We start from the raw sequence: 11,808 nt of genomic DNA, 5'->3' as shown, positions 1-11,808 counted from the left end.
CCTGTCGCTGTTGCGGGGGCGCAGCGCGGCCGCGGCGGCTCCTGAGCCGCTCCGCATGTAGCTCCCGGAGCCCCTGCGGCACGGCGGGAGAGGGCGGCTCTTGCAGCCCCCCCCGAGCGAGTCGGTTAACCGGCATGTGGATTCGCCTGCGCGGTGCTAGATAACCGAGGATCTTAGCCGGCGTGAGGGGCGGGTGTGTTTGAAATGCACGTGCTGGGTCATCCCACGTGTCAGTCCAGCGCAGGAACTGGTTATACCCTTAAGGCCACCCTTCTAGAGTAAATAAGAGTGCGGCCGCAGTGCAGTTTGCACAATGGCTGTGCGAATCGATGTCTCTCTTGACTAGTAAGCTACCTCCTTATGGTTCCTGAGATTTAGCCAGAAGTGTTTCTGTGCTGGGATGCACTGACTGAGAATCTGGCAAAGGTGAGCCCAGTGGGGTAACCAGAGTTAAAGCTTTTTCACTTCAGTTTCTAACACTAGAACTACATACATATAAGTACACATGCAAGCACCATATGTAAGCACTCAGGGCTGGAGACAGCCTCCTAAAAACTGCTATTCAGGTAGAGATTACAGGATCTCTGTAAATTCTGGCTACAGTCTCAGCTACTTCCCACTTTCTTAGTATCTGAATAGAAAAATCCCAAACTGGCACAGCACAAGTCATCATCGATATTGCCCTCTGGGCAAAGCTGCTTATTTTTCTTTTGAACTGTAGAGTGGTACGGAAAATGGATCAAGGGATATATCTGTTACATACTGCAGTAAAGCATCAGGAGAATTCCACTTTGGTGTTTATATTTAAGCAATATTGAACTATTTTATAAAAAGACCTTTACGGAAAAAATTTTGTCTGTAAAGCTGAGTTTAAAAAGTGAATGTGCTACTTGAAGGAAGGTCAGTATCGACAAAATACAGGGACAAGGTTTTATTTGTTTATATATTTCATGAGCAACAGCAATGGAAGATTCTTCATTTCTCCTGACCAAGGGGCCGCTTGTGGCTTAGGAAGGTAGCTATTTCTCTGTGACAACCAATTCTCTGCTTTTCTGCCTGAAATTGCTAATGTCCTTTTGATCATTATATGTGTAAAATGGGTGTGAAAAGTACTATCCACCATTACAACATTTCTAAGGAGTTTCAAAGCAGAAGCTAAATTTGGAATACCTTTAAAAGTTCTTCAGATTCAATCCTTGTGCTGTTATATAAATTACCACGTTTCATGCTGCTGCAGCTCATGAGTGAATTTTATTAGTAAGGCTCTCCGTAAATGGAGATTACTAAATAAAGGTAGTATCTTTGTACAGTGCTTTACTAGCATCAAATTTAAATATCTTATACTTTGACCCTTTACTGGTTTTTGAATTCTTCCTACTGTCAGGCAGGTAGAGAGGAGCACTGACTTGTTTTTTCTCAGTTTTTCGGGAATTTTAAATGTGGAAATTGTTTGTAGTTTATTTAGTTATGGATTGATCTGTGCTGTGGTCTTACTGAGTGGACTGCGATTGTTTTCCCTTGGAATTCTGGTTTATATTCAGATTGTATAGGGACTGGAAATCTTCAGTTCATAAACACAAATATAGTGATATTGTTCTCATTTAAAGGTTGTTTTCCAAATTTGCGTGTTCCATGTTTGAAGAGGTGTTGTTGAGAGAAATATCTTTAAAAGATCTAGAGTTATTAATAGCAATGGAGGCTATTAAAATTTCATGACGACTTGATTCTTTGTCTTCCATGGATAGCAATATTTCCAGGTCATGTAGGATACTGGCAAAGTTAACTGAACCCTTGGTTTCAGAAGGGTCATACCATAACTAAGGCAGATATGAAGGAGTCAGAGAAATTTTGCAGCAGCCCTTGGCTAAAAAATGAATTAGGACTAGTGTGAATTAACTTAGTTCCATAACACGCTTCTGAATATATACTATGTATAATTTAATTCAGTTGTTTGCCAAATAATATACTGAAAGTTATTTCTTGATGGAAAAATACTGTGATCAGCACTTAGGAACACTTAGTTAAAAACAAGTACAGTTACGCATGATTTTCCAGTATTGCTGTCTATCTTTGCTGTCCCTGGATTTTGGTAATACCTCCATATTTATCTGAACAGGTGGTCAGTCATTCTTCAGCCGAAAGGACTCCATCCGAACCATCTACACATCTCTGCATAATGAGCTGAAGAAGGTGGTGGCGACGGGTCGCAATGCACTGGGAGGAACAGCTCCTCACTTGGAAGAGCTGCTTTCTCACCTGTCTGAACAGCTCTGTTTTTTTGTTCAGGCTCGGATGGAAATTGCTGACTTCTATGAAAAAATGTACACGCTCAGCACCCAAAAGTTCATTAACTCTGAGGAACTGGTAAACATTTTGGAATCCATCTTAAAGAAATACAGCTCAAGGTCAGTGCTTATTTGTTGGTAGTAAGTACTCAGGTGTATGATGACCTGCAATAAATGAGGTTGAGGTTCAAAGCAAGCCCAGTGACTTTGCCATCCTTTGATTGTTAAACAGCACAGCCCTTTGCATGAATTCATGCATGCTGGTGAGCAGCATCAGATACTGTAGGTCTCAAAATATGACTTTTCTGCAAAAAAGAGAGACTCATCATGATCTAGGAGCTATCTTCCCCATTCCTTAATTTATATCCGGCATATGAATATTCAGCAAGGAGGGAAGGGTCATTTTCCTTATAAAAGGTGAAAGAATTCTTGTACAGTTTCATGAGGGGCGGAGGGGAAACAAGACTTAAATCCATGTGGACTTTTGTGAAAATGGATGTAGAAATATTTATTTACATGTGACCATTTTATTTTTAGACTAGAATGTACATCTGCTTCTTTAATTGTAAGAGCTACATATTAGACTCGGTATAGGCCTATTTTCAGGTAAACATCAAACTCATTTCTTTTTTTAGTTTTTTGTTTTGTTTTGTTTTTAATAGCTGTTTGGTCCACTTAGAAGGGCTTTATGGTGCTCTGAAATAAATTGAGAGTAATTACAGTGACCAGAAGGAGCACCTCTGAGTATCTGTTCCCTCTCTTTATGATTGCTTGAAGTTCAGGTCTGATAGTTATGTTACAAGAATCCTAGGATGTTTCTAAATGATTTTGGGACAGGTATTTTGCTTATAAAACATGGGAGCCTTGCAAGTGATGGTAGTTTAAACAAGAAAAAAGTTTTGAGATAAGTTTTAAGGCTGACTCTTCAACAGACTAAAATTCCACCTTTTTATTTTAAAAGCAAAATGAGATAGCTTTTGTAGGAAAATAACTTTCAAATGCAAATTGATTTCCCCCCCCCCCCAATCTTTTTGTAGCAAAATAGTGGCTAGGAAGACATATGTAGTGAATGTTCTGAGGTTTTCTTTTTCATGATTATTAAGCTAGATTTTTAAAGTGTACACATAGGAAAAATCAAAATAATTCAGTGCTGCTTTCTGACATTCCAAATATTAAGCACTGCAGCTGACTCACTTATTTTTAGAAATAACTTAGGCAAATTGCTACATAATTGTGCTATTATAAAGTCAAAATAAGTCTAAATATTGTGCTAGTGATTTTTGGCAATTCTTGGTCTGTGAACCCTTACAATGTCAGGGCTGTTTGTCCAATGAAAAATGAAATGTAAATTTTTTTCCTTATTGTGATAAATATTAATTAAAGAGTAAAAGGGAGGTAAATTTGTTTAAAATTGATTTACATTGTACACTTTCTGACATTTGTTCTGAGCACATGGTGAATCAACAGCAATGTTAAATCTGAAAACCCAAATTGATACTTTAACAAAGTGACTGAAGACTATGTTATATTTGAAATGCTTTATTGTGCTATGTGAAAAATGACAGTGTCACTGTCTGTTCTTTTAATGCACTGTTATAACCACACACACACACAAAAAAGGCAGTGTCTCCCAGGGAAAATAGTGATGATCTTGCTTTGGGTTAATGAGCCATCTCTAAGATGGAGACATTCTAAGATGCTCTTAAAGCTAATTCAGTAACTGCTGTGTGCTCTTCCCCAGTAATGCTCAGAATGTTTCTAAAAGAGAAGTGGGGATAATGGTATTTTGGTGGGGATAAATGGTGTTTAGTCCAAGTATTTCTTCATATTTCAGAATAGTTTCTAGTGGGTGTTATGTCAAAGTGTACTGACTGGAAGATATTTCATTACTATAGTCTATAGACCCTCTCAAGTGAAAGGCCAAATAAACTCACCCTTATCCTGTCTGTTGTCTTGAGAATATGTTCCTCACTGGTAGTTTAGGATGTGTACCATTATTTCAGTCAACAGTTCTGAGGACGGACAAGATATCTGCTCTCTAGATAGGTTCTGGCCTTGTTTTCTTTCTTTACATAGGCAAATAACTGTTCAGATAATGTAAAGCAAATATCTGCTTGCTGGTAAAGGAATGGAAGAACTAACTGTCCATCAATGATCAAATCGGATTGCCCTTGTCTGAAAAATCAGAACTCTTGAACAGTGAAAAGCTATTTTGTTACTACTTACTGTCTAGTACTGGCTGTTACAAGTCAGCAGTGTTTCCTCTCTAGGTTTCTATAAGATACAACCAGGGAAGCAACTTCTTGAATTTTTGAATTGTTGGTTTGGCTAGAATGTTAACTGAAATAATTTAAAGTATCCTGCTGCTGATGCAGATGCTGTTTTAATTTTTTTTTTTTAAAGTGAGAAAGTAACTAATAAGCCTATCCTGATGTATTTTTTTTGTGTTAAATGCTTTTTATCTCATCAACATTTTGTAAAATTGTGTGATGGAAAAAGGACGGAAAAAGCTGTAGGACAATGAGGCTTCTGTAAAGTCTGCAAAGCAACTCAAGCGTCTGTCTGCTTTGGAAAATGATTAGGAGAAAAAACCCCAATTTTCCAATGTGTTCTTTAGTTGTTAACACAGCGGCTTACTGAAACACAGTAAAAACCTGTCTGTCTTATGTGATGCCAAGCTTAGTCAGATGCCTCTGTGTTGTAAAAGTTAATTACAACAGATATGCATGGTACATAATCTGTTAGTTTATTCTGCAACCATACCAAGCTTCTCAGCTGTGACCGGGATGTGTATTTTTGGATTAAAACAGTTTAACAAATCCTGCTATGCAATGAAGTGTGAAAATAACTGAGCCATGAAGTGAAGTGGGAAGCTATATGTCATAGTGTTAATACAGGAGACCTGGCGGTACTGCATTAGGATGAATTTTTTAGTGGCTTTTAAGGTTGAAGAGTAACCTTAGACTGTAAGTGTGTTGAAACTTGCATTGTAGTAAGTGTATGCTTGATGGGAGTATCTGGAAGAAATAATGTTGCATAGTGCTTTTTCCCCTCTTCTAATATATGGCAACAAAACCATTTTTCTGCTAGATATTAAAAGCACTGCAAATACGTGATGTTGAATATTAGCAGGATATTACTTTTAACTGACACTTCTTTGTTCAGAGATTCAAATATGCTCTGGACCTCTCAACCCTCCAAAGGAGCCAGTAGTCATTGGATTTCTGCTGTAGAAGGAAGGCATGATCGTTCCTGACGATTGTGTGTAGAAGCTGGCAGGTCGCCTAACCTAGCTTGTTTACAGAACATAGTGCATCAACTGGTCTGCCATATTCATTATTTCATTTTCTTCAAATAAATTCAGACTTGAATCTTAATAACAAATCCTTTCAAGACGTGTATTGTGGCTGTCAAAAAAAGGGATGCTTAAAAATAGCGATACAGTTGTCAGGCAACTTTCACAAGCCAAGAAATAATGTTTTTGCAAAGAGCTTGATGGAAAGTCAAGGACAAAATAGTGAAGGGGCAGGGGAGAAAAATTCTAGTTCTCTCTTCTGGACTGTAGCAAAATTAAGTGCTTTGATTCTGAATGAGATATTTCCAAAACTTATTTTATATATTATGTCTTGGAAGCTGAGGGGGATAATGGAGTGGTTTTCACTCTGTCTGAAGATGAGCTGTTAAAAGTTGGGAGAATTGAGTATGAATTTCTCTGTTTTAAGGTAATATCAAGACCCAGGACATTTTTCTGAAGGGAGAGGCTAGATCTACCTTTTCTTAAATAGAAGCATCATCACATCTTGTCTCTGAGCTTTTGGTTGTTCTTTATTGGAGATGACTTTAAGAGTCCTAAATGCTTATTATGGGAATGCTTTTACTAAAAAAGTCTCTTTCTTAACTTTTAAAGGATGAGTCTTCAGCAAAGCATTTAACTTCTGTAACCAGAATGGTTTTGCACAATTTTAATTAAAAGTGTATTTATCTCTGATGTTATAAACTTACAAGTGATTTGAGTATTAAGGGAAGGAGGGGTGTAGGCTGGATCTGTGTGTGTGTTTTCCACCCCCCCCCCCCTTTTCTTGAATTACAGAGAAAATATAGTGAAAGTCTTAACCATTCACATCTTTTCTGCATACCAGTAAAGCCTTTGAACACTTGCAGCCCATTGAATGGGGTGTGGTGGGCAGACTGGGGAAATCCATGGCAGCCCAATTGGTGCATGATTTCCTTGCTAAGAACATGATAAACTTCTTATGGAACATTGAGACTTCAAGTAGGAAAATGGCATTTAAACACTATGCTATTTTTTGTTCCATCCTTACATGTAGTAAGAAGTGACCAGGAATATCATTTCTTGAAAAGGAACAAATTTTACCCTGTGAATTCTGTACACAAGGCAATAATTAATCTTGAAGGAGTAGCCTGTAATGCAGGAGCATTTACTGATGTTAGTAGGAAGTTTAGAATATGAATTTTTGTTACTTGATAAGGAACTGTCTTTCCATACAGGCTACAAACACAAGGGCGTGGAACTGTTTTGTTCCTAAATAAGGGAAGTACTGAAATACAGGTTTTCTGAGGGAAGAGAAAGCTACAGAACAGATCTGTAAAATTCCATTTCATCAAGATCTGTTCTGTTCTTGTGTAGTGGCACTTCTACCTTGTAGATGAGATATATTTTTCTTCTTTTTAGCATCTATTAAATTGAGAGCTGATCTTGTACTGAATTCTTAGTGAGAGAGAAATTGGTCAGTACAGCATCTTCATTGTCATATGATGAAATCCTGCCTAATGTTTTTTCCCTTCATTGCTTTTAGTACACCGAGCTTTAAAGTTTGAAAGCTGGTTCGTTGGTAAATACAGTTAATGTGATTCTATTGTCTAATTTTCTATCACCATTTCATTGTGAATTAAAAAGGGTAGGGTGGGGTGAAAAAAAGCTCAGCTTGACTTCCTTATAGCTTTCCTACACAGCCGGTGAATTGATAAATGTTAAATAACTTCCTTGGTTTGACTTAATGTCTTACTACTATTCCAGAACCATCAAAACATATTTTATCACCAGAAGGAATGTAAAACTGAAACAAAAACATCCGAATTTAAAGAGAAACAGTGCTTTAGTTTTCCATGGATCATAATAAACAGTGATTGTTTTTGGACTGCTCAAATATGACTCCCTTGCTTTGATTAAAAAATGAGTGATAGGTGTGTTTTTCAAATATGAAGAACGCTGTATGTTAATGTTTATGCCAAAATTATGCTAAAAGAATTGTCTTTAAATTGACAAGATTATTCTTTGATTTATACTTTAGTCTGCTTTGACGTTTGGTTTTCTGGCTGTGAATTGATGTACTAACTGATTATTTCACTATTGTGTACAACAGTTCTCATGTTTTGAATAATGTTATGTTTTCTAGATTTCATCATCCAATCCTCAGTCCTCTTGAAAGCAGTTTCCAACTGGAAGTAGATGTGCTTGCACATCTCTTAAAGGCTCAGGCTCAGATCTCAGAGTGGAAGTTCCTTCCATCCCTGGTCAACTTGCACAGTGCTCACACAAAACTACAGACTTGGGGCCAAATTTTTGAGAAACAGCGAGAGACCAAGAAGCATCTGTTTGGAGGGCAGTCTCAGAAGGCTGTACAGCCTCCACACCTCTTCCTCTGGCTGATGAAACTCAAAAACATTCTTCTTGCCAAGTTTAGCTTTTACTTTCATGAGGCCCTCAGTCGACAAACAACAGCATCTGAAATGAAAACTTTGACTGCTAAAACAAATCCTGATTACTTTGGGAAAATTTCCAGTTTTATCCGGAAATACGATGCTGTCAATGTTTCCCTAATCTTTGACAATCGTGGCTCAGAGAGTTTTCAGGGACATGGTTATCATCATCCCCATTCTTACAGGGAAGCCCCCAAAGGAGTGGATCAGTACCCTGCCGTGGTGTCTCTGCCCAGTGACAGGCCTGTTATGCACTGGCCCAATGTAATCATGATTATGACTGATAGAACCTCTGACCTCAACAGTTTGGAGAAGGTTGTTCACTTCTATGATGACAAAGTCCAAAGCACGTACTTTCTGACTCGTCCTGAACCTCATTTTACCATTGTAGTTATTTTTGAGTCCAAGAAGTCAGAGAGGGACTCTCATTTTATTTCTTTTCTCAATGAAATCTCACATTCCCTAAAGAACTCCAAAGCTTTTGCAAGCTTGAAGCCTGGATCCAAAGGGTAAAACACATACTACTTACAGGTTGTCAAGGCAGTGTGCTAGCCTTGGGGGAGCTGTAGTTTTCAAGGATTACATAAATTCATGATTCTTGGAGTCTAATTAAAAAGGAACCATTATTTTTAATATGTTGTAAGTTCCTTTTTTTTTTTTATGCTAACAAGAAACTTGAAAAGATTATTTTTGGGCACTGCTCGGTGGGACAACTTAATTATGGGGTGCTAAACAGCCACAGTGGGATTTTTGTGTGGTTTTCAATTTATAGTATGAATATTTTTTTCAGTCCAAAACTTGCCCATATCAAAATGGAATATATGCACTTTATCATAGTCTACTCATTGACTGTCTTTTACAGAGTTTATTGAAGATGTGATTAGGATGGAAGATACTATCTTTCACAAAACTACATTGCTTGACAGGTTTTATATCTGGGAACTATATGCCGATACAAGGGAATATTAAAACATGCAAACCTGCAAGAACACGTTGAAAAAAATAAAAACATGCATCACAGAAAGCAGTCTTGTTAATTATAATTTAGTTTTCAAATGCTTTAAAAATGATAGTTGAGGTCTCTGACACTTCCTGTTAAACAACAGTCTCTATTATGAGCAAGCTGTAAAGTATAAGGCTTTGTTATTGCTCCAAAATATAGATTCAGGCAAGTAAAGCTGAAGCATGGGTTGGAGTACGGTATTCACAGGAGTGTTGTGACACTTTGTGTCCACTTGGCTTCAATGAAATTGAAGAAGGCAAGTTGAGATTGAGCATGTATTTTAGGAGGAACAGATCAGTGGAAAAAACAACAAAGCTCTTTCAAATTGTGCTTTTGTCTCTCTATTTTTTGAAAAGCAGTAGGAAATGTGCTTTTTAAGTAACATATTCTGTAACGCGTGATTACGGTCAACCTGAAATTGTTTTCAAATTTTTTTTATACGTGTATTGTTTTTTTTCTGTTCAATTTTGAGTAATTTCACAATCAAGCCAAATTACTTTCAGAATTTGGATTTAAATATTTATCTAGCCTATGCAATATATTTACCTCATTCTAAAGTCTCTCTCTCACCACTTGTAGACTCCAGGTTTGGATAAAGTACAATTTCTAGTTACTCTGAAAGTGCTCTATTTATTACGGAAATAATTATTTGCAAATATAATACAAAGGTTAATTTGGCTGTACTGTAGCCTTACATTGTTTGATTCTTCTGAGCATTAGCTATGCAGTTTTACAAGCACTTTTGTGGGGATTCAGGAGGGACTGATGTGCGTCTGACATGTGATGTGTAGACCCTTTGACACCCTTTAAGGTATAACAACAACAGATTTATTTTTAAAAGGGAAGTTCGTAATCTAAGTTAAAATGTTGGTTTCTCTTCTGCTAAGATTTGAAATACAAAAGATACCTTAACAGACAAAGCTTTTATTGATTTGCTTCCTCCCCCACAAAAGGTTATAGTAACTTGTCTTGCATCGTAATGCAAATATCAATTTCTTTACCATCATGCAATCAAAACAATGAACGTGTGCTCGTCTCAAAGCATAAGCTCTGGCTTCCTATTTTGTGCCAAATAGACCCTTCCATGCTTTGCTATATGTTCGTCTGTTGTAAATATCTTGCCACTTCCTTTTATCTGAAGTCTTAATCTGACTACAGTATCACACTTAAAACTTTAAGACTGTTCTTTACCATTGGAAAATAATAGGAGCTGCAAATACACCAGCAGCTGGACAGCCCCTAATTGTAACTGTTACACTTGCAGCTTACATTGCCATTTAAACAGGACAGAAGGTTGCTAGTGACAGTACTGAGAGAGTTTGTATGTTTTCCCTCTTTGGGACAGTGACCTTGTAATAACATTGTGCTATTGACTTCTTCAGCCTGAATAAGAGGCTGTTACCAGAACTGATTCCCAGTCTTCAGCAGTGTAATAAAGTGTTGCACAAATTCAGTCTGCTTCTGCAGTATTTTCCTGTGATATTAACTGTTCCTGGGAAGGGCGGTGAGGAGGCTGGGGGAAGAGCATGTGGGCACAAATACCTTCTTGCCGATTTGAGTTGCAGAGGACTACACTCTTCAAAAGGTTGTATGTTGGAGGAGGTGAAAGAGAAAGCTGCTGCCCGTTGGAGCAGACCAGCAGCCTTTACTAGTTCCTGAAAAGGCTGCAGGCTGTACCGGGTGTTTTTAGGAAGAGGGGAGAAGAGGGCAGCTCCCACAACAAACTGCTCCTGCCACTGCTTTTGGTGAGTGGTCTCTCTGGGAAGGGGGGGAGGTGTTCTGGGTGATGCTCCTGTGCAGGAGGAGGTGAGAGTTGCTTTGCCCTTTCTGAATGGCAGGGTGACTTGCTGCAGTTTTCTTTAGAGGGTTTCTGGGGAATCAGCCAGAGTGATGGGGTGTGAAAGAAGAGAGCGAGTGGGAGAGAGGCACAGGCAAACTGTGGGAGGGAGCTGGGTGCTATCAGGTAGGAGAGAGGAACAGGAGCAAGACTGTGGAAAGCAAGAGGAATGGCACTTCCAGCAGTACTGTGGGAGCTTTGTCTGGGTGCGATCCCACCTGTTTGCAAGGGAAGGTGATAAACCATTTGTATTCTGTGCTATAGGAAGCAAGTCGCTTCGAATTAAGACTCCACATTCATATTAAGCAAATGCAAACACTAACCCCACCACCACCCTTGGCATGTTGTGTGAGGGAGAAGGCAGGCATTACGCATTAAACTATTCTAACTGATACACTGCACACTTCGTCCTTAGGAGTTGCTCAGTTCTATTATTGCTATTTTATGGGTATATGGAAAGCAGTATCTTTTCTCGAGCTTTGTGCATTATTATATTAGGATATATGAATTGAGGGTATATTGCTAGTGGTTGAAAAAAAAGTGTTGAAAGCAGAAGATGAGTTCCTCAAATGAGTTACAGTGATGGTGTAACAATGATTCTTTTAGAATTAGGGTGGAGTAAACTTGGACTTCATTGGATGAAACTTATTCTCACCTAAAAATTGTCAATTTTTATCTGGTCAAGAAAACAGAATGAAAGTATATTAATAGAGGTTGAAGCAAAAATGTAAATATTTGCAAGTAAACATGTTTTCCCCACTTATTTTCACCCATGAAAATGTCTTAAAATGATTTTAGAAAAGCATCACATTTGTTCTCAGTTACTGAGTTAAAAATTTCCACTTAATTCTATGTAAAACATATAGATGCTAGTAAACTACCACATGGCAAAGCTTAGTTGCTTTACGTCATAGGTGGATGTAGCGCTCCAGCTGATCAGATGCAGGAAAGGGGATCAGAAC

At 38.1% G+C, this 11,808-nt stretch overlaps 1 protein-coding gene across 3 annotated transcripts in view; it reads left to right on the top strand.

Annotated features, from left to right (window-relative positions):
* CUNH12orf66 (chromosome unknown C12orf66 homolog) overlaps positions 1-10,462 on the top strand; it is a 10,912-nt gene extending 450 nt beyond the window's left edge. The window contains exons 2-4 of one of the 3 annotated variants that reach the window (XM_026070026.1): positions 2,117-2,190; positions 2,287-2,405; positions 7,703-10,462. In XM_026070026.1, the coding sequence (XP_025925811.1) occupies positions 2,117-2,190; positions 2,287-2,405; positions 7,703-8,519 (1,010 nt within the window). In that variant the 3' untranslated portion in view covers positions 8,520-10,462. Of the gene's footprint in view, positions 1-2,116; positions 2,406-7,702 lie in introns of all 3 variants that reach the window. The other 2 variants (XM_026070025.1, XM_026070024.1) reach the window with 2 other exon arrangements.
* Positions 10,463-11,808: the final 1,346 nt, after the last annotated feature.

Source organism: Apteryx rowi, unplaced genomic scaffold, assembly GCF_003343035.1.
Source record: "Apteryx rowi isolate R43461 unplaced genomic scaffold, aptRow1 scaffold_302, whole genome shotgun sequence".
Classification (NCBI taxonomy): Eukaryota; Metazoa; Chordata; class Aves; order Apterygiformes; family Apterygidae; genus Apteryx; species Apteryx rowi.
This window is presented reverse-complemented; position numbering and strand designations above follow the sequence as displayed.